The 23840-nt window shown below is 44.7% G+C and overlaps 1 protein-coding gene across 1 annotated transcript in view; it reads right to left on the minus strand.

Annotated features, from left to right (window-relative positions):
• Positions 1–200: 200 nt before the first annotated feature.
• The window catches only part of LOC115311560 (ATP-dependent DNA/RNA helicase DHX36), a 93520-nt gene continuing 69880 nt past the window's right edge, over positions 201–23840 (minus strand). Inside the window, exons 20-25 of the mRNA XM_040207760.3 lie at positions 14836–14913; positions 13630–13729; positions 13457–13538; positions 6895–7018; positions 2741–2881; positions 201–1111 (exon numbers count right to left, since the gene is read on the minus strand). Of these exons, the coding sequence (XP_040063694.2) occupies positions 911–1111; positions 2741–2881; positions 6895–7018; positions 13457–13538; positions 13630–13729; positions 14836–14913 (726 nt within the window). The 3' untranslated portion in view covers positions 201–910. The remainder of the gene's footprint in view (positions 1112–2740; positions 2882–6894; positions 7019–13456; positions 13539–13629; positions 13730–14835; positions 14914–23840) is intronic.

Raw genomic sequence — 23840 nt, forward strand, 5'->3', positions numbered from 1 at the left:
TGTGATGTCACAATTAAATAATTTCATGAATGAGAGAAGGATAATTAGGCTACCTACCTTCAGCTTTTCTTTCAACGTCTCTCAGAGACATTTAAATTCTACTCACTGTGCTGAGTAAAAACCAATTGCAATACACTAGTGGGACGGATCAGATTGCTCAACTCGGAGGGTGAATCAACTCTAGGTGACACAATCTCCACGTGAAGGAACTCAATTTATTGAAGAACATGTACATGCCCACCAGGAATTTCACAACCAAGTTTTCAGAGACCCAGTGTAAATGTGTCGATCGAGCCACACTGAAACATCTTAGTGCTGATGCCAGACATCAATGGCAGTATATAGTTGCATGCACTTTGCATCACCACCAAACAACAGACCTACAGTGGTTTTGGAAGTGTCACACTAACGGCACAGCATTGCAGTTCAATGCCCTACACTTGGCTGGCGTCATCACCGCAGTTGCCCAATAAGCAAATATATGGTATCTACAATCCACGCATTTAGGTCAAACTTGTGAATGCTCACACGCACCGATTCAAAAGAAAGCAAATCTCATGCGCACTCAATCGAGGATTTTATATCCTCCAAACGTTCGATATAAAATGGTCCATTGTGGATCTCCATCTATATACACATACATCGAATTTGAACTATAGTCACTGACAGGACGAGAAAAGCAGGGTGTCCGTTTTAAATGCCTGGCCTCCAGCACATGCACTCGATGCTAACGAGACGCCAAAGCATCGTTGAGGGCAGGAAGCTCGCACTGGAGACGGGACGTGCAAAGGACCCCGCCGGTTTCATCCTGTCGGAGACTACAACGGCTACAAGCGAGTCCGATCGCGACCGCCCGGGCCGCCGCCTGCTGCTGTTCTTTGCGGGTACATGTACGGCCGTCCCCTGGTCCCTACATCCATTCGTCGTCCAAGTCCTGGTTCGCTCCGTCCAGCGCCTCTTCGGGCATCTCCGGGATGAAGGTGGTTTCGACGGACAGAATGCGGATGATGGTGTCCAGGAGCTCGTGCTGCTTCCCCGAGATGCAGCCGGCCTTCACTCCGGGGGTGCAGATCTTCTTCTCCAGGATGCGATCGAACTCCTCCCGCACGCTCTGCTCAAAACAAGTGAAGACCGCCGATCAGATAGTCTGCGATGAGCTCACTTTTAATAAGATGTGGGTGACAGAAACCAGTCAACCAGTCATGGTGCAATATTGTCAGTCAGATTGCAATATATGATAGTGTGATTTACGAAGAATCAAACTTAACTGGAGTGTGCCACCACACACAAATTTTTTTCCGAGGGGCACTAGCCTAGCGGCAATTGGTAGTACGACTGAGTGGTCAAATGATGGCGGGTCCGTAGCAGTGCACAAAGGAGTACGGTATATAGCTCTTTAGATAAGATTCCGCGGGAACGTTGCTCTTTCGTGTTTCAGTCTGTCTTTATGCTGCGCTCTGCATTATGAAAATAGAACCATTTCAACTAATACATTTTTTTCACACGTACACAAAAAGTAAAATAGACAGCGGCTTTTATCTTTTTATGCGGGCGTTATTTGACACGATACCCAACTTCTGAGGTTACTGCACTTCCCCCACGCACTATGATGGGCTCATTGCCCCATGGCCGAGGTGTTGCGTCAAATCCCGCCAGGCTAGTGCATCGCTGAGAACTGAGAAAAATGCACAGTCGCACGCTCCACTTAAGTTTGATTCTGACTGCACAGAGCACAACACAATTAGCCACAGCTACAGCTAAAAGGCTATCCTAAAATATAGCAGTGTAGTGAATTGTGCTACGAGCAAGAAAGTAGGTAGCAAAACTCGGGATTTGGGAACATACATCGAGTGAAAGGATAGTGATAGAGCAACAATGACGCTTGTACTAACTTCATAGCGCACTTTGCGATGGCCAAATCTCCCCCAGTGTACTACAGGTTTGACTTGAGCTAGTTGGTACATATTGAATAGGGTCAGCTGAACAGTTACAAATTAGAAAAACCGAGAGAGGAAAAGACATACAGACCGCTGACTATCAACTGTAGTATGAAAAAAGGAAAAAAGGAAGACAAAGTATTACAGCAAGCAAGTTGATAGTCAGTGGTGTCTATGTCTTTTCCTCTCTCTCGGTTTTTCTGATTTGTAACTGTTCAGCTGACCGTGTTCAATATCTACCCCAGTGGACACCTCAATAACTTGGATAGCCAACTTCTAATGATAGGATGACTTTGATGTTCAAAAAACTAGAATTTCATTGACGAGAGAACACAAGTCGCATTTCATGGGAATAGTGTGCTTCTGTTGCACCATCAAAACATTAGAATGGGCTTATTTTCCAATCTGCAGTAGCGCGGTGGCCGCCATGAATTGACATCTCGTGACCACATCGGGGAAGATCATAACTATCTACCTTGGCATGCCTCACTTCCAATCTGTCTGCACACATTGGGAGTGCGATTGCACGCATAGACTTTCTGCTGTCCCAGCAATCCATTCCTGGAATAATTTCCTCACGTTATGACAGCACACTGAGATTTTTTACATTGGAAAGGTCACATTGTTACAATTTGTTACAATCCTCATACTATAATGCTTCTATACTGCCCTCTTCCTCGTATAAACTCCCACAAAACTCCTCATGCATCGAGCACCAAACAAATGAAATAATGAAAATTTTAAAGCCAGTTGTAGATACAGGAAGTCGGTTCTCAATGAAACAGCCACGGCAGGCAACACACCTCCACAAGGCCCGAGAGTTCGTCGTCGCAGTCAATGGTTATCCAGCCATCCAGGGTGATGACGTGTTCCCTGCGCTTGAAGGAGCCTCCAAAAAGTATCAAGGGGATGGGGTACACGGGTGTGACGTCGTGCAGATAGACCTGCACACAGATCATGGGGAAGAAATGTGCAGCTCCCATCAAAACATGGTCTATGCAGCTGAAAGGGCAACTGCACTAATAACCTGTTTACAAAACATGATCGAGCAACACTGTTAGTGGTCCCATTTGAGTCACTGTTTTCAGCACTTAGCGTGACACTGAACTCAAAAGTTCTAGTAAGTCAAGGACTGGCCAACGTAACGTTGGCCAGTCCTGATAATGATAAAAAAGGTACCTTCTTTTCTACACTATTGTGGCAAAAGCACTGGTAACACAAAATGTAGAGTAGACAGATAGACTTTGTAATAATTTCATGCCTCGACCTCATGAATATCATTGTGCGCAGTGTCTCTGAAAGAAAGCCCTGCCAATGCTGGTACTCCATAGTCGGTGCCAGGTTCGGAGATCGGGGGAAGCTCCCCCCACCGCTTTCCACTTGAGCAGAGCGAACGGTGGAGAGGAGGCAACCACTTCTCCAGCGTTCGCTCTGCTAAAGTGGAGAGAGGTGGGAGGAACTTCCCCCAATCTCTTAACCTGCCACCGACGATAGTGCCGGTGGAACGCCAAGTTCATGCCTCTCGTGGTCGCACATCCCAGCTCTCACCCTACCACTTCGCGTCTACCGTTTCCTCCGAAGCGCAGGACCGTTCTCCTTCCCCTCGTCTCCTTCCTGCACTCTCTCTGACCATATCTGGGAGCACGCTCGCTGAACAGCTCGTACATATCGAGGCAATGGTGCCACAGTGCCCTGAGCGCGTCTCCGAAAGACGTGTTTAACATCCTATCCTGCCCATACATCAAAAGTGGTCCCCAAGTGGCAACAAATGACCTCGCAGAAGCCAAAGTGTTCTGCTGTCAGATGTCGTGATCCTGGTGGTTGGTCGTAGATATGCTGGCAAAAAACGCAAGCAAACGCAAGTGTCGCTGTCGTCGCGGCGTCCCAACTCCCGCCAGGCGGCATAGCGGAGCTAGATTCTCGACGTCGTTGCCTACCAGATGCTAGCACGGCATACGGATTGAGTGCAGCATCGGCGTTTGGCGGGAGATTGCAATCTGCCACTGCGCTTGTTCAATTTACCCACACCTCTTGCACCGGCTGCACTCGGAGCACACAGCCATATTCGATTTGTGAGTGCTGCCAATCTTAACATGCATACCGGAAGTACACTGCCCCGCAGTTTTCTGCGCCGTACTACGCTTCTCTGCACAATGCAGGCAGGTAAGTCAAATGAGCCGAGTGAGGACGTAAGTTCCAGCCGAATGCTGATGCAGCCCTTGTGCGACGCTCTTTCGTCGCAAAAGTACGTTATCGGGAACTGCTAGGAGCGAGTCATGTATAAAACATACCGTATTTGCACGAATATAACGCAACCACGAATATAACGCAAAAAAAAATTTTGAGGTCGTCAAAAAAAAAAAATTATTATTACTATTATAACGCGAGCTCGCCGCCGCGCAAGTCCGCCGCGCTCGAGGAGATACCATAACACAAATGAAAAGGGGACAAACATCGGTAGAAAACTGGTATGAACGGCGGAACACATATGCTAAAAACCGAGCCGAATATCGGCGGATATTGAGCACGTGAAAATGGTTTCACACTATTTTCGACGCGCGCAAAAACTTGCCGCGTAAATGTATTTTTAAACATGTTTGCTTTTTTTTTTTTTTTTTTTTTTTTTTTTTACAATAGATACGCGTAGTTATATATATATATTTATATTTAAATACTCACTTTTTGAACGCTCTGAATTCCGTCCAATTTTCGGTTCCTTTTACGGATATGTGTTCCATCCTTTAACTTTTATTTTGCTCATCATCGCTGCTCAGCTCTCGGTCGCTGTCTTCGAACATAACGTCATCATCCGTACCGTCCATGCTATTTGACAAACAACACTTAAGAAACGCACGCGACACAATCGAGCGCGGCATGGCCTCCCATGCATTCGATATCCACTTCGCGACTTGCGAGATGGAGGCCCGCTTAACGCGACCCGCTGGCGTCAGCTCCTTGTTATTGTCCGCGAGCCACTCCTCGTATTCTCTTCGCACCCGGTCTTTGAAGGGCTTGTTAATACACACATCCAGGGGCTGGAGCTGCGACGTCATTCCTCCAGGTATGACAACAAGGTCACTCTTTGCCTCCCTGATGGCGCTCTTGACCTCGTCCGTCAGGTGCCCCCTGAAAGCATCGAGTACGAGCATCGAGGGGATCTTGAAGGCCGCACCTGGTCGGTTGTCCCACACGACCCGGATCCACTCGCGCATCATTGCACTATCCATCCATCCTTTTTCGTTACACCTGATGTGCATCCGGGCAGGAAAAGTTTTGTTTTTCGGAAGCGTTTTCCTTTTAAAAATGAGGAAAGGCGGCAGCTTATGACTGTCGGCCATACATGCCAGCATCGCCGTCACCCGAGTTTTTTCGTTTCCCGTTGAACGAAGACGCACTTCTTTAGAGCCGCGAACATCCACGACATAGTTGGATGGCATGTCCAAAAAAATTGGAGTCTCGTCGGCGTTCCCGATTTGACCGATGAGGTAGTTTTGTTTCTTGCGCTGGGCAATGACGTGGCGCTGGAATGCTAGGAGCTTCTCCTCATATTCTGCTGGGAGTTTTTGGCAGATGGAGGTCCTCCGGCGAAGCGAGAATCCAGCGCGACGCATAAACTTTTGCACCCACGAGCGACTCACCTTAAAAGTGTTCCGAGACAGGCCAGCTTCCCGCGCGAGCTCTCTCGCTTTCAGTTGGATCACTTCGGCGTTGACCGGCAAAAACTGGCCACGACGTTCTTTGATGAAATCCGCTAGCTTGATCTCCAGCTCGGGGTGACGACCATGCTTCGGCCCACGGAAGGCTTTCCGGGTAGGCGCTGCTCGAAAAATCCGGTCACGGTTCTTCCGCCACCCTCGAATGGTAGACTCGTTGATCCCTAGACGTCGGGCTGCGCTTGAATTTCTGATGTCTTCAGACAAAATAATTGCCTGTTTCTTAAAGGATGCACTGCACTGCGTCCTTTTCTCCATCGTAACACAAATGCCAGGAGAGACTTCCGAGCAGACAGCAATTGTTGTGGCGCTTCAGAACAAGGGAAAACAAATCCGGCGCTAATCAGCAAGCTTCGAGCATCACGTCCTTGAAGCCTTGCCTTGCTCCGCTCCTCACCAAAAAAAAAAACAGCTCGCTCCCTCGCACACCTCGCCTCTCCTCGCATTTCTCATGGGCTTTTTCTCTCAAGTTGCTCCTCTCCCTCTCCCACATCTCCGGTTGCTTATGGCGAAACACGCCGCCACGCGTTCGCGCATGAATTTTCCTCCTCCTTTCACGAGCGCTGCAACTTCCCTCCCCGCGTGTCCGTTTTCGTCCGACTCTCTCCATTCCCCAAAGACGCCCCGAAGGTCGGCTTTCCTCCGTACCTCACGCGCGGCCGACCTTGATTCCGATTATAGCGCGAGGCGCATTTTCAGGCAAACTTTTTTAAAAAATAACTCGCGTTATATTCATGCAAATACGGTATATAATGCATAAACTAAGTAATAATAATTACATTTGCTTTATTTCTACACGGCTGAAACAACCCTATGGTCTACTAAATGATGCACCCTAAAATTGGTAACACCAAAAGAGGTGGTACGGCAAATTTAGAGCCTACGTTGACCTTGGTACTGTTCAAAAGCTGGTTATGCAAAGGCTTGGGACTCATACAACCTCGGGCTTCGTGATATCGACCTTGCAGTTTGATTTTACGGACTCACGACTGCGACAACAGTTCGATGTACCGAGAAAACAAGGTAAACGAGCCATGCTACCAGGGTGACTGGACTACCGAGCAAGGTGTGACACGACTCCGGAGGAGCTTCTAACAAAAAAGCGACGTAAGCAGTGAATATAGCACGGACGTCCACATCCTTCAGATGCGCGACACATGAGAGATTTCAGTGTCTTCAAGAACACAGGAGCACGGATGTGAAAGCCTATCGTGGCTGCAAAATATGATAGTGCATGAGCCCACCTTGGAAGAGCGTATTTTGGTGTAGTAGACGAACCACTGGGTGTCGAACACTTTGATGTTGGCATTGACCGACTTGGGGTGCAGCTCCACCCTCCGGTCTGTCTTGGTCGAGTACCGTTTCAGCCTGTCGGCACAAGCAGCACCCTCAGTCAAACTGGACAAGCTTCACAAACCGGCTGGTAAGTCAAAGAAACGTGGTGGGCTGTTCACGCTCATATTACCTGCGACAGTACATGTGCATTTTACGCATGTCCATTAGGTGTCCAGATATGGACATCTACCACACATATAAGTGAATTAGTATACATTTACTTAAGTGCATACATGGGTATACACATGCAACATACGTTCACACACATGGTACGCTGAGCAACACTAACAGCACGAGCACAACGTCAATGCTTTTCGGCTTGACCTTGAAAGGGTATTATGAGGCACAAGCATGAGATAGTTTACATTTAAACAGCTGTACTAGGGCTGGCCAAACTGTGACTCTTTGTGCGTCCAAGTGCGATTTGCATCTCTCTTAAAGCGTGTCCCCCTTCCCCTCCTGCGTCCCAAAGACAAAAAGGGTTCCACAATTTAAATGAGTATAGCGTACGCAGATTTAGACTGCTTACAAGTCGGAATGCAAAAGCATTCCTACATACAGCGCATTCCTACAAGCAGCATGCCATGTCTTCTTTTTTCACACGGTACTCCAGCGTTGACATCACATTCCCCCACTGCGCGTGTGAGGCAAACCCTGTCAGCTCCATGGCTTTCGTGACAATGCATCTGCGTTGCTGTGCTTTTCTTTGTGTTTTATTTCTGAGGCGCATCTGCTTTGATCTTGAGCAGCCCGCCGGATTCCGTGACGAAGCGTCTTCGTTGCTGTGCTTTTGACCAATAGAAGTTTAAGTGCCGTTTTGCTGCTACAGACGGCTTCGCCCCAGAGGACAGTAAATGCTTTTGCATTAAAAAAAACACATTCTTGGTGGCCTTGTACTACACTATGTACACACAAGCTAGACTGCTTTTTGACACATAGATGTGTCCAGCGACCTTGTTTCTTTTGTTGTTTTAGAAAGAATTTTTAGCGGTATACGCATAACAGGCATCCATGCATTCTTTTTTTGCTTAGCAGTTGAAGAAACATTCTGCTGCCTAGTGTTTATTTTTTGTAGTCAACAATTATACTTGCCTGCTTTGGAAAGGACTGTTCCCTCCATAACATTTCCTGTTAAAAGTAGCCCCCCCCCCTTTTTTTCCTGTGGCTCTCTCAACTTTTGTAGTTTTGTCTGTGGTTCTAACCCCATGTCATTTTGGCCCCCCCCCCCCCTGAGCTATACAATATAAGTTAGTAATTTCACGCACAAGGACACAAGTAGTAGTAGGAACATATGTTGTCGTGAAGAATTTTAACCCGTTAGGCAATAAACGTGTAGCTGTTGCATATCGCACCCGACATATCAGTTATGTTTCCCCGACTTTGATGGTCCCAGCTCAGCACATTGAGGTGGCTATACGCTGATCGTGGAAATCAGCACACTAACAAGCATGGTGGAATTAATAATCCCTGGAGAAGGGGAACAAGAGGGACAAAAGACAAACTCAAGCCTCCAAACACAGCTAAGTGACTGGTGCCCGACCGTCATTCTTGTCCAGCTCGCTTGCACCTTTGCATTTAATTGCATTATAAGCATGGTGGCTCCAGTTACAGTACTACATTACCAACTGGTCTCGCAATATGACAATATACTGCAAGCCCTCTATTGCAGTCAAGGCTAGGCAGCAACACAATAAAAAAGCATTATCTTGTATATATAGAAAGCTACCTCAAAACAAATTTGGATAGAACCTTTGAGACATCTCTTCTTCCTTGTTTCTGTCCCTTCTATGTTTAACTCTTTCCTGACCACGGGAAAAGTAGCAATTTTCAGAGTACCCACACAAAGGCATTTATTTGCCTAACTAACTCGTGTATAAAGCAAAATGACACCTCAAAATGTGGCCAATTAAAAATAGTTATTTAAAAAGAACGCACTGTCTAGCGTTACGTCCGACGGACCCGAAATAAAAATTAAAGTTACGTCCAATGTAACTTTAATCCAAGGTTTCGAGTTACGTCCGACGGAACTCGAAATAAAAATTAAAGTTACGTCCGACGGAACTCGAAATAAAAATTAAAGTTATGTCTCACGTAACTTTAATCCAAGGTTTTGAGTTACGTCCGACATGTCCCAATATGAAAATTAAAGTTACGTCCGACGGAACCCGAAATAAAAATTAAAGTTACGTCTTATGTAACCTACGCAAGCTAGGTTTCGCTTTACGGACAATACATGACTTAAATACGAAACTAACGCGAATTATTACCGCGTTACGTCCAGTGCAACATTCGTAAATTGGATAAAGTCTAGCTCTATCCGTACCTCCGGATTTGTTGAGGGGGCTGGAGCGTGTTCCTCGAACATCAAGGCTGCCAAGGCTGGGCAGGTTCGATACTCGCTACATGCAATTTTTTTTCCTCTTTATTTCCCCATTTTCAAGACAATTTATTGTGATTTTTTTTTTTCCAATATGAAAACACTTTTTGCTATATTGCTGCGTTTGTTACACCTGCTTGTAGCCCTTGGTGGCAAAGCTGATATGGCTCAGGGCCGAGGCAGCTTGAGTGGTACGTGAAGATAGTGCCAGTTTCCAACAAGTAGACCCGAAACCCTTCTCTATTATTCATTGCTTCGAACATCTGCGAGTGCTCAGAAAGCGTTGCCAAGCACCAAAACCGAAATACTTTTTTTATTTTTTTCAAGGGCATGTCATTTTTTTGTTAGACATGACTAGGTTACATTGGACGTAACTGGAAACCTTGGGGTAAAGTTACGTCGGACGTAACTTTAATTTTTATTTAGAGTTCTGTCGGACGTAACTTTAATTTTCATATTGGGTTACGTCGGACGTAACTCGAAACCTTGACGTAAAGTTACGTGGGACGTAACTTTAAATCTTATCTTGGGTTCCGTCAAACGTAACGCTAGACACTGGGTAAAACGAAACAAAAATAGGCATGATGTCAACAAAAACAGTATTTTTCTTGAAAATTCAATGTATGTGAGGAAGGCGTATAAATGCCAAGACTTCTACACCTATGTCGCATCAAACAATAAACAAAAAAAGGTCAGAATATAGAAAGTGTGCCCCACACCCACGGCCATTACTTCTGAAAGTTAGTGTACTCTGACTAACATTGTCTATTTTTGGTTAGTTGGGGAGTTAGCCTCTGTAACACGTGTGCTTTTCAACGAAGGAATGCTTATATTAGTGAAGAAAGATAGTACACCTCACATCCCCAGCAGAAAGCTTTCTTTGTGTTCTACCGTGGTTTTGTCATAGCCTTGATTGCAGTTCCCTCGTATTTAGAAATTTTGTGCGCCTTGTTGGAAAAATAAAACATGCACGCCAGTTCAGGACAGCCTTGGAAATTATAGTGATGCTTACCAACAACAATCTGTTAAGCGATGCCTATAACATATTTTAAAGTGTCCCCAGAGCTCTCAAGATCTAAAAAATATTCTCAATACAGTTGAATTATGTAAATAATGCCATCTTTGTTACAAAGACTGATGCAGACGGTTGGCCATGTTAGACAAGTGCAACCACCGTTCCCAGGACTAGTTCTGACAGCCCACCACCTTGTGATAAAGCTTAAACCTACTTTGAAACCGAAACTAGCGTTATTTGGCTATCCATGAGATTGTGGAATATAATTCTCCGCACCAAATTTAATTTCTTGATGGCGCTTGGAAACCATTGATCACCGGCGAGCAATGGCCTATGGGTGCAGTCAGGAAAGAGTTAGGTTTCTATTTCATACCCCAGTCTCAGGTTAAGTTGCAACATGGTACCTTTCTGTAACAGCTTATAACTAAGTGTGTATTATAGTAGTACAATTGCACAAGGCTGTGGTTTAAGAGATTTATTTCAGCAAAACTTTTTTTCATCATTATTTAAAGCAAAAGGGTCCTCACTTCGAAAGAGGAATGACCACTAGTCTCCCAGTGATCTGCAATGGGTGACCATGCAGTTCTCTCTTGGTCACCAGTCAGACAAGTGTGAAGACTGAGCCTCCCCACACAAATAGCAAATGACCCTCGATCTGTGATGCTAAGTGCTCAGCCTAAAACCTTACTATAGGTTGCCTCAAAAAAATCTTCTAATGCGAACAAGAAAAACAAACTAAAACCCGGCCTTAAACACGCTTCCTCGAATAACAAACCCCGTACCTCTTGTAGGAGACCATGCCAGGCCAATGGGTTAAAGAAGGAATGCCTTCCTGAGGTGCATGTGAGAAATGGACACGGACTAGACTGAAACAATGTTCTGGACCCACAGATTGTACCTCATCACGTCTCTCCGCAAACTCGTAGTCACCTCGCAAGGTAGACGCCTGCAACGCAAGTGAACATTTCAAACAGTGCGGCCGAGGAGACAAATAAATCGTGCGCCTCGACCCCGAAGAAAAGCTAACTAGTCAAAAGGATGTCTGCATTGCATAATGGAAAAGGACATATCGAAGGCTGCACGAATTTGGGGAACGTTCATTTAGCCTGGCACAAAGAGACAAGGATTTTCGGTTCTCACTGATTCTTGGAAAGCGACTTTGAGACTTAACTTCCCTGTCTATCGTTAAAAACTGAAAAAAGCTCATAACAAACCAAGGACAAAGAAGAAGTGCACCCATAGTTGGATTGCAATTTTATAAACCACATATTACAAGTATTCTTCAACGTAGCCTTAGTGATGCCACAGAAGCTGCATGAAAGTGAACAGTGGAGAGCCTGGAGAATGGCAAAAGGTGCTCCAGAGAAGAGCGGACAAAAAAGAGGCAAGAAGCAAAGCAGTAGCACTGCTTCTTGCCTCATATGTCTGACACACCATGCTCTATGGGTATTTCACTAGATGCTATAGACAATATAAGAGCACCATACACTTCACTTTCCCTTCATACCGGCTATGAAAGAGCACTCATAATATTTAATTGTTTCATATTTATAGTATATATTATAAAATTGCTAACACCCACTTCCTAAAGATTGCACATGCAATCCCTGGTTCAAAATATGGGAGTCACTAAACAAACGCCCTGCCCAAATATTAAAAAAAAAAAAAAAAAAAAAATCTGGTAAACAAACAGCATCTTGCTGCTCAATGCATGATTTATGATACATACAGCAGCATTCGCCCAACACACTCCTCCCATGCAACCTCTAACGAAGCTAGAGAAATATTTTGTTAGCAAGGTTGTGTGCCTAGGAAGAGCTGGAAGCCATCTTCTATGAATGACCCTGAATATTTTTGCCATGAAATTCTTAGTTTTTTTTTACTGCAAAAAAAAACTTTTCATTGCCGAAAGCTTGGCTTCCGCCCACGCAAAGCTAGCAGTCAGGACCAGATGCCAAAGATTTCAGAGCCAGTTGTTACCTAGTTCAAAAGCTGCATTATTTTCAGAAATGTTAAAAGGAGAAAATGGCGGTCAACAAAGCCTACAAGTATGCGGGGATGAATGGCATAGGGTATCAGGAAGGGACTCCATCTCCTCATAAAAAGAAATGAAAGACATTTACAACTCCCTGTAATGCCTCCTCAAGAGGCGTTACAGGGAGTTGTAAGTTGTGAGTTGGAAGAGGGGAGGGTATGCCCGTCTTCCTCATTCTCACCCTCTCATCCTCCTCTCCTCCTCCTCCTCCTCGATTTTCGATTTATTTCGATTTTGCAATATACCGTACTGAACAATCTGAGAAAGATATGTATATATATATATATATATATATATATCCCACCCTGCCCCCCATCTGTCGGCGCTTGCAGAAGGTGTTTCCTAGCCAGTTTCCACAGCGAGTGCGGCTGTGGCGCCATCTCGTGGCGACGTTGCAAACTTTGGTTAGTTGAAACCAGCCCAAGGTCAGCGCATGTAAAAGGGCCGGCCCTAATACTAATGCATTAAAAATTACCCAAGCTTGGTTATGCCGACAAAGGCTGGTAAGCACAGAATGCGTGATAGGCTTTCCAAGAAAAAAGAGAAGAGTGTAGCGTGTGGCCACTCTCTCGCGCGTCGCGCCAAATACTTTGTTCTTGTGTGACCCGATCACCGGCTCTAAATAGCTCAGTCGGCACGAAGCACTGGCTCACAATCTCGAGGTGGTGAGTTCAAAGCCTGCCGAGGGACTGAAGTCTTTTCCCATGGATCCCTACAGGCGTAACGCTTTTCGGTGTCAGTTTTTCATCACAGCTGGTAGTTACAGCCAAACATTACAGAAATGCATGAAAATTGGCTCATAAAGCACATTCTGTGTTAAAAATATTAAGTATAGTCTTACATATAAATTATTACTGTATATAGCAGTTATATCAAAGATAAAGCAGTTCAAACCATAAAAAAACCTTCCCCTGTTGTGAAGAAAACAACGACCTCGGCAGTCAGTTAGTCAAGACTACTCAAATATCAAAGTCATATCCCATATGCACTTTAACTTGAAGGCTGCATCTTATTAGTACAAAGAACAATAAATCCCGCATCTACCTGAGGTGCTTCCCGAACATCCCCTTGGCAACGTTGGGGTAGAGGCCGGCACAGATGACCGCCTGGAGGACCCTCAAGTTGTCTGCACAAGCAAAGCACGGAGTAGAAATTGACGGGGCACAACGGAGCGCACGTCAATGCCACCAAATTCGAAGACGAAACCGGGGACTAACCAGAGTTCTGATTCAGGGCCCTGTCTTTCACATTTTGGGTGCTGATGAAGTTGAGCTCTTGCAGGTACTGGGCAAACTGCTGCCGCATCTTGGACAGCATCTGTGACAAAAGAAATGCAGACCTCCCACTCGCACGTTCTCCTTCGATTTCTGCCTTATGACGTCACGAAAGTGTCACGCTGCTGCCTGCCGCCATCCTGGCAGTGGTGCAGCAGCGCAGGTGTAGGTGCAAGATGCCCGTTCTGTTGCAGGTCACTCTCCGGCATAGCGGCCCACAGAAACTTCGGCAGCAAGGAGTTGGGATGCTGTGACGGCAGCAGCGGCACTCGCGTTTGCTCGTATTTTCGGCCGGCATTTTTATGACCAACCCCCAGGATCGCAACGTCTGACAACATCACACGTCGGCTCCTGCTGTGTCATTTGTTGCCACTTTGGGGCTGCTTTCGACGCGTGGACGGTATGAGCGCTAAATGTGCTGGTCGGAGACGTCCCAGCCACTATGGTTAGAGCAACACTACAAACGGTAAGTGACAAACTAGTATCTCCATAGGTGGCCGGGCTCGGCAAAGGGACACAAAAAAAAAAACACTTAGAAAAGTTCCTTAAAAGTGGTCTTTTTCGCTTGCTAAAGGGCCCCGTGCACCATCCCTGTTTTTCCAAGAGTTGTAAGACTACCGTAGTCGTTTTCACCAAACTAGAGCATGCAAAAATGAGTGGCAACCACCAAAACTGAAACCTAAAAGTATGCCATGAACCTGACGTGGCAATACAACATCTAAGCAATTGAAACATTGCTTCCTCTCTCAGGCTCCCAAAGCACCATTGCACTGACATAAGCTCCCTTTCTCCAAAGAGAAGGGACAGATGTGAGGTGAGGCAAGAAAAAAACTGAAAAATAATGTGCCTAGTAAAAAGTGCAACAGGTCTCCCTGCCTCACCCTTGAGGAAAGAGAAAAGGAATGAGCAGTCAAGCGTAGTGATGCAAAGTGCCCCATGCACCCTCCCCTCTCCTCCCCTTCCTCCCCCCCCCCCTCGTATGCCCCACCACAAAACAACTGGCACTTCGAACTTCAGCAATCGTTTGTTTTTGTCGCTGAAAATTTGCATTCCATATTCCACAGGACAAAAGCGCAGGGCACACAAAAAAAACAACAAGGCCGCCGCCCCCCCCATCTGTGGTTGATGGGTTCCTCAAAAAAGTCTCACCTTCAGTGTGTTCTTGGAAAGGAAGTTCTCAAAGCAGAAGCTGTCATCATTGCGGTGATGAACCGCTTCCTCCCATTGCTGGAAAATAGAAAAAGTGTTAACTTCCCGCCATTTTAGATTGCACACTGTCCGCATGTGAAAACGGTCCGTGACCTTTCCCTACTGACCGGAGGATGGCAAGGCACTCACTCACTCCTTTCAGGGGTCAGCTAAAGGCAGATGTAAGATTGCAAACCCCATTGCTTTGAACACTGGAGGAGCGCATTCATTACACTCAAATAATACCAGAAAAGAATTCAGAGTAAAAAAGACAGATACATACTTCCCTATGTATCTCCGAAAAATAAAAAAAAGGTACAGTGGAAGCCTAGGGCACGCTAAGTTATGGCCAGCCACCCTCCCAAATTCTCCTTCACACGGTTCCCTAGTGTGCCTAAGAGCAATGATTCATACAAAATCAAATACTTAGTACCTCGGGCATTTGCAGTAGCAATGACGTACAACCCGAAAATGTGTTACGACGATTGTGTCAACACAATGAAACCATGGGGAGTGGGCCAGAACAACGGATATTTTTGTAGTAGAGAGTTAAATTATAAAAATGTTTAATTGTCACCTAGAAACACATAAACACTCCTGCAGAAGTCCCTTCTTCATTGAATACGGTAAAGCACTGGAACGTTGTGGGCAATCAGTAACTTATCTGCCTGAAGCGGCGTCGAAACAGGAGAGAGGGAGGTGGAGCACTTGCTTTTCCAGACTATTCAGACATTTATTGCCAACAATAAAAGAGTGAAACCCCCGCCCCAATTGCCCCCTCAGCTCCCAAACATTTCTGATGCCACTGTGCCTTAATATGACAGGCATTCTAAAAAAAACATTTACATTTTATTTTTAAATGTGATCTGCTCTTTGCATTCAACACTCCGAATCTATTATTCCTCCAAGGGATTAATTTCTTGCAAGTAAAATACAGCGTTCTACTCCCTGTGCTATTTACAAACCATACCATTTTAGCTCTTTAAATGAAAACGTTTCTTCTTTTAAAAAGTGCTCATATTATAGTACTACTTTTATGTTTTTGCCAAGGCAATTTTACAATTTCAGATTTGAGCTAATGGTGTACGGTCTACTGCACAGCGTCCCACCTCGGGTAACAGAATTGATGGAATAAGGGGGACCCGGTGTCACACCAATCTGACAGACGAGTTAGATCCCTTTCTACAAGAAATCAACACCTAGGAATTGAAGCAGACCACATGCACTCAATTAAAATAGAAAAATAAGAATAAAAAAAAGCTCTTTAAAAAGTAAAAAAAAAGGCCAAGCATGTTAGCCAGTGATGTGATTGCCTAAGCCGTTTTGGAGCAGCCAAAACAGCGTTTTGGAGCAGCAAAAGTGGCAATTGGAGCAGTCAAGACATTTTTTTGAGCAGTAAACATGGCCTTGGAGCAGCCAAAACAGTGTTTTGGAGCGGAAAAAGTGGCTTTTACAGCCCATATTCTTCGAAAAATAAAATATTATTTTTAAGTGCTGGACAAATGAAGGGCACTTTGCTCGCTATATAAACAAATTATGGTCACGTTAGAGCACCTAGGAGTCTTTCAACATGTTAACTGAAATGCCAATGACATGACACATTTTACAATGCTTCAATTATAGGGAAAGGTGGACAAATTCGATATTGCGAAAACTACGCTTTGCAACAAAAAAAGACGTCGTTTTGGGGCCGGGCCAGGGGCTTATTTAGGAAAATTATTAAAGGCCGGGGTAATTAGATTGTTAAGTATTTTTGTATAATTAACTTTTTTAATATTGTCTTTAGGGCATGGTTTCAATTAAAATATGGCTGAGCATCATTGAAACACTAAACCAACAAATTCCAGAACGATAGAAGGCACGCGAAGCACTTTACGGCTTTCCGAAAAACCGCACAAATTCGACGGGTTTTAAGTTTCGGTTGGCTATCGGAGCGCATCTCGGCCATGACGGCACCGCGCCCCGTGGAGAAATAGGGCAACCAACCTCTGCTGCGCTGTCCTCACGCGATGCAGCAGAGGCTGGTTGCACTATTTGTCCACGGTGCACAGTGCCGTTGGGGCCGAGATGCGCTCCGATAGCAAACCGAAACTTAAAGGGGGTCATGAAACGCTTTTCCAACATTTTCCTGTTTAGCTTTCCTCCTCAACTCATAAATCGCGCATTCTACCAAACAGTTCAAAAAAGCGAAAAGAGGGGAGTCCCCTCGACATCTTGTAAACCCCTCTTGCTCGGAATCTCGTTTGTACACCCGGACAGAGCCACTGTCCCCATAGAAGATTAGCCCGTCGCTCAAAATTCAGACAAAAGTTGCTTTCTCCACCCCGTTTACCCTGAAACTGGCAGTGCTATGGAAGCTACGTGGTTGGGCCAGCTATACTTTTGCCACGTGATCATGCTCTCTTGCGCATACCCACGGGCAGAGAATGAGGTCAGGTGATGAAAGGGAGGCGGCTGATGGGTCCGGCAAGCGCGTAGCTTCCACCAAAATGTCAGCTTAGGGGTGAAGGGAATAAGGAAGGGCCGGTATCATGTGACGTGCGTTTGGACCCGGTGACGTGCTTTGGGAACCGTGGATGTATCACTGTGAAAAGGCAGAGAGCTTACGAAGGGAAGGAGGTACGAAATAGTCCACTGTGTTTTCAGATTTTTGCACTGAAAGTCAAGCTTTTGACTTCCTGCCTTCATTCTTTTGGCCCACTGAATGATGTGCTATTCGTAAAATCCCAATCTAAAGTGATTTATACAAGCCCAAAATTCGTGTCATGGGCCCTTAAAAACCCGTCGAATTTGTGCGGTTTCTTAGAAAGCCGTAAAATGCTACGCGTGCCTTCTATTGTTCTGGAATTTGTTGATTTAGTCTTTTTCAATGATGCTCAGCAAGATTCTAATTGAAACCATGCCCTTAATGACAATATTAACAAAGTTAATTACGCAAAAATAATGAACAACTTCATTATTCCCGACCTTAATAATTTTGCTAAATAGGCCTTTGGCCCAGGCCAACTTTTTTGTTGCGACGCCTAGTTTTCGGAATATTAAATTTGTCCACCTTTTCGCGAAACACCCTGTGCAGTTACCCGCTATAGACGAATAAGAGCCAAAGCGCACATATGAATATTTATTTGAAAATGACTAGCTTAGTAGTGCACAGCATTAGGTTGATTAGTTATATAATATAATAAATTGAAACAGTCCCCGACTGATGAAACACGTAACTACTGCAGTGCAATGCGAAACTGTACACAAAAATATGGTGCATTACGAATAGCCGGTGCTTTTATCTTGCTTTTCAAAATTTCTGCAAGGCTGCTGCAAGCCTCATTTTGCCTTTGGCAAGTAATAAATGCCCACTTTCACTGTCTCCAAACAGACATTGAGACATCCAGCTATGGGCGTTGCCAAGCCATTCCGGAAAACCGCTTGCCACCGTTTTACTTGTTCTTAAAGTGCACATTTTCGTAAAAAGTATGAGCAAACGTAAAGCGATGATTGCAAGCATCCCGGCCACCCTGGTCTCGGGTGGTGCTTCTGTCGTGCAATAATGTTCGCATGCACGTGAGGGCAACTTCGGCGGCTTGCGGTCGCACGTGCTTCGTCGCGCGAGCGGAGACGGCAATTCAAAGAAAACTGAAAGCGCCACTCCGTTCCCTCACCAACTGGTTCCCAAAATTGTATGCAAAATGTGACTGTCGAGCGTACGACAAAAAACAGTCCAGCGGTGCGTGCTTACCAGGCTTGCCGGAGATCGTACAAGCTAAGCACACAGAAAAAAAGAAGCTGAGCGCATCGATGTGAGACATCGCGAGCCAGGGTCAAAAAGTTCTTGTAGCACTTTGTGAAACGACTGAACTCGACACAAGCAAGTGCGCTGTATGGTTTCAGCGTGCAGACATTGTCTTCTTTGCTTTAGCTCACTCCTTTTCACACACTTTCTTTTGCGGCAGACTTTTTACGTACCGGGGTCCCACTCAAAAGAAAGCCCACCGAGAGAAATCTAGGTAATCAATACTTCTACACAGCAGTCTGAGTTACAGAGGGATTTTTGTAGTAGCGTATGATTAAAACAATAACAGAAATGGCGATGACCTTGCGGTGGTCCTTACGTTTCAGTTTAGAAAGCGCCACATCTGCAGTGACGTGGGGATGGCAACACTTGACGTCATGCGACCACGACGACTGGTAGGCAGGGATCAAATATACCTAGTTTTCCCACGGCCATTCCTTTTAGAATCGAGTGCTTCAGCTCACAAAGAAACTTCCGTCGCACAAAAACGTGGTTTCGTTTCACAGCATGACGGCATGACTGGCACCCGGCACACTATAGCATCTGAACGTCCGCACATGCTTGCATCTATCCTAAAAATTTTAAAGACACGAGACGAGACCCCCGAGACGACGAAAGCATGAAACGAGAGACGGCGGGAAAAACAATGCAAGGCAGGATGGACGATTGGTGCAGAGTATTTTGTGTAGGGCAGCCGCTTGCGCCACCTAGCTCACGCATGCTCATTTACGGTACTCAGCTTAGTTTCGGTTTTGAGAGGCGACCGAACTTGGTCCTTTGGCACAGGCTTGGTGCAGATTACCCATTTTTCAATAAAATGTAGCAGGATGTATCAGGGTTAGCCCCTTGGCGCAGTTTGGCGCAGCGATAACATCACTGGTTAGCGCACCTCAGCTTGGAGCGCATGGAGCGAATGCTCACATTACAGAACCTAGGGATTCTGGGATAAATCCCCACACCGGCCAGTTTTCATCTGGATGAGCATCATACTGGCATGCAATAGTCTCTGTTTAGATGAAATCATGCACGCAAGTCAACATATTTTTTGTTTGTTTTAATTTTTTTAGTGTTCTTCGTCAATATGTGTAAGAATGTAATCAAAAAAGATTTTGAAAAAACAATCTTTAAAAAGCTCAAGGTATACCTAAGCATTTCTTATGAGTTGTGAATGCGAAAGCATGCAAGCCGCTCGTCTGCTCCCTTTGTCGGATGCTGCGTACCAGAGCGCACGCGCTTTGGGATCTCAGAGGGCATGGCGCAGCAGCCAATGGGAGCCCCGTCGACGCACGCCAGCCAATGGAACTGAAGGCGCCGGAAACCAGGAGCCGTTTTCGCGTTTCAAACTAGTGACGTCAGCTCGCTCTATGAGACAGTTAATGCTTTCGCATTGAAAAGTAAAAAAAGTTTGAGTGCGCCAGAACGGCATATTAGATTTTTTAGTTGTAGTTTATGTCATGTTTGGTGACACCTACTATGCAAACTACAAATATCTGAAATCTCAACTATTTTGCCCTTATAATAAGTTGATCATGGGGACTATTGAGTGATATATGTACAGCATTATGGAGGTCACATATTTCGCATCAAATATGTGCAAACACGGCTCCTTTGATGTTTTGTTCTATAGCTTTCTGAGTCCGTATCTACAAAAATTGAATAGCTACAATATTAAAATTTGTCATATATTGTTATTAAAAAAATTTTTCCAAAGATACATAAATCATTGCTTCATCTCAATGATCGAAATTTTTTATGTCACTCAAGACTTGTTTTAAATTACAAAGTTAAAATATTTTCAGAAGGAACTAAAAAAAGTGTAAGCTGTTTACAACTCCTTGTAACGCCGAATTGGAGCGCAGCTCTTGAGGAGGAGGAGGGGAGGGTACTGAGGGGAGGGTAGACCCCTCCTCCTCCTCCTCTTCCTCCTCATTTTTGAATATGTTCCGGGGGGGTGACCTGACCTCGGAGGGAGGGGGTCACGTGACCTCGGGGGGGGGGGTGTCACGTGACTTCGGGGGAGGGGGGGTCACGTGACCTCGAGGAGGGGGGTTACTGGACCTCGTGGAGGGGGTCACGTGACCTCGGGGAGGGGGTCATGTGACCTCGGGGGGGGGGGGGGGGGGGTCACATGTCCTTGGGGTGACCTTGGTGGGTCACTTGACCTTGGGGGGGTCGACCTCGCGGTTACGCCGACGGCGACGCCACTCAAGCCAGAAACGGGTGCCTAAGAGCTGCGCTCTAAAAACAGATCTAATTTTTTTTTTTTCCATTTATAGTTATAGTTTTTTACCATACTCGTGTTTATTCGTGAAAAGAATGTTGCGTCATTTTGTTTACTCCGAAGTTACAGTGTTACAAGGTGTACCTTCCATGCAGGCGTTAGTGCCCAATGCCAAGGACGAGATTATTTTTTGATTCCATGTATTTTATCACGATATATCTTTTTTTGCTGTATTCGGGTATTGGGGTCAAGTGCAAGTATTCTACTATAATTAAAACAATACCTACATTGTTTGTCCTTTTTATTAATTTATTCAATAATCCTGTATTGCCTTTTGAAATGACAAGTTTATGAGCTTTAGCTGAACTTTTTCCACAAAAGTGGGACGAAAACTTGTTATCGCTACTACTACACTTTTTTTTACAGAAAGTAGTAGAAAAATAGGTACAATGGTGCAAATTATATGCGAATACTATTTATACCTATATTTGCGATGAAGTGGGAATGTTTGAACCACATAGCTTGTTACACTGCTCTTCATGATGGTTGTACGTCTGGCTGAACAAGCTAAATTGGCGACTTCACTGGCTCATTCAGCAAGACGTCCATAAAGATTTAAAATATCTGAGATTACAGTCTAAGCTCATTACAACAGTCATGGTTACAACAGACATTTGGATATAACACACTGATTTGTGATGTTCGGTTGGTTTTCCTCTACATGCCATTGACTAAACTTCATATCTGCATACAACATGCTCTTACAACAAACCGAAATCTTGCTCAAAATCAAAGTCTGTTATAACGAGCTTAGACTGTATTAATTCGAGTAGTAAAATAAAAAATATAAAACTAAAAAAAAAGTAAAAAAAAAAAATGAGTAAAGATATTGAGTGCACTAGTTGCCCACGTTGGCAGGAGGGTGGATTAAAAAGTTGGTTGTTTGGCCCTCTTTAAACCAGACTGACAAATTTCCCTAAGCACTTATATGCATTGCAATAATTCCAACGAGTGCGAGGAGAAAATCGGTCAACTCCGATTGTGGTAAATAGGGAATGCACAAACTGATTGACGGTGTCTCACGGCCGCAGCGCTCTGGGAGGAGAATTCGAAAGCCCTTTTGGAGCAAGTTCAACTCCGGCTCTCTGATGGTCTTAGCTTGGGTACGTGGCAGCGAGCTCTTCTTGAAAGAGCAGACACAACTAGGCCTGAATTTACCCCAGCAAAACAGTCAATTATTTCACGTTATCGGTGCCATCCTTTATCGCCATCCTTTAAATAAAGGATGGCGTTCTACTGATGCAGAGCTATTTTCTCGCCTTGCATAGTTCGACATGACAGATCAAAAAGCAAAGCGAAACCACTAAGGGTAAATTCCGACACGACCACCCATGAAGCTAATTTTAGAGTCATGAGGTTTGAAAGGCATCTGTTGTAACCCTGTATCCACGTGCACGCAGTTTGGAGAGGGATCTGGTATCGCTTTGACTCGCTGGCGGCGCCGGTGTTGAGCAAAACTTTAGTCAATATACTATCGCCCCCAGGAGCCAACGCTGGCGTCAAAATCGAAATGCCGCGAGCCCTAAAAGCGACGCGCTCAAAACTAGTGGCACCAACCTAACCAGATATAAATCAGAAAGGCCGTGGCTAGGACAGAAAACAAACCTAACAAAACAAACCCCACAAACAGCGCTGCAAAAAATACCTTCAACGCCGGCATTTTTGCCGGCGTTGAAGGTATCTTTGCAGCAATGTAACTTTGAAAAAAACAAAATTATGCAAAATGTTTTTCATGAATAAACACAAAAGTATGATGAAGAAACTATCACTATAAATTTCAAGAAAATCGAAGTGGTTATTTTTTTAAATTTCCCCTTGAAATTTTTTCACTTTGTAATTTAGAACAAGTTTGCAGCAACATAAAAATATCAATCTGAGATAATGCAATGATTTATATATTACTCGAAAGAACGTTTTAATAACAATATATGACATCAATTTTAATGTTGTAGCTACTCAATTTCTGTAGATAATGGCTCAGGAATCTAGTAACAAAACGTCAAACGAGCCATGTTAGCGCATTTCTGGTGCAAAATATATGACCTCCACAACGCTGTCTATATATAACTCAATAGTCACCACGTAGTAGGTGTCGCCAAACATGACATAAACGAATACTTCAAAAATCAAATATGCCGTACTGGCGCAATCAAAATATTTTTTCTCTTTAAATATTATATTTTCTTCACAATCTTTTCTGATTATGTTTCTTACACATATTGAGGAGTAACATATAAAAAAATCAACAAAAACCAAAAAATATGTCCAGACTCAAGCGCACAATCTTATCTGAACAGAGCCAGTAGCATATCACTACTGCATGCTGCACAGGCCCCAGGCTCGTAGTCGTACTGCACTCACTAGGTTTCTCATGTACAACATGAACTAGTGCAGCCGCACCTCAAAGACAGACCAACCTTACACTGTAAAACCACAAACAAAAAAAATTTTTTCTAAGCTTATTTTATTGAAAGTTTTGCTTTATTGTCATTCTTGCAGTATGCAGTACTTTGTGTCAACCACTGTGCCGCACTGACAGGACAAGCATAGTTTCGACAGTAGTGCGATAAACAAAGAGCCAAGGTGGCTGATGTGGGCCCCATAGGCTCCTCTTTCCACCACAGCAGTTAATAGAAGGGGAGGGTGTTTCCTCTTTTCCTCTATCCTTTCACCTCCCGTTTCTTTGAACACTAAGAAAGCTGCCTTCCCCTAGGTTGCAGCCGCCTTGACCACATGCACTTGATCTTTTATAAAGAGTGTTAAAAAGAATAAGGGCGAGAGGCACAGAAACAGCAAACTCTAGTTCTTTAAAGGGGCGGTGCAACGATTTTATGATTAAAAGAATTTGCCTCTCGTCATTTTTACGTTGTTTATCGTGTCCCAGAGGATAGAGAAAAC

This window comes from Ixodes scapularis, unplaced genomic scaffold (genome assembly GCF_016920785.2).
Source record: "Ixodes scapularis isolate PalLabHiFi unplaced genomic scaffold, ASM1692078v2 PGA_scaffold1__304_contigs__length_218370807, whole genome shotgun sequence".
Classification (NCBI taxonomy): domain Eukaryota; kingdom Metazoa; phylum Arthropoda; class Arachnida; order Ixodida; family Ixodidae; genus Ixodes; species Ixodes scapularis.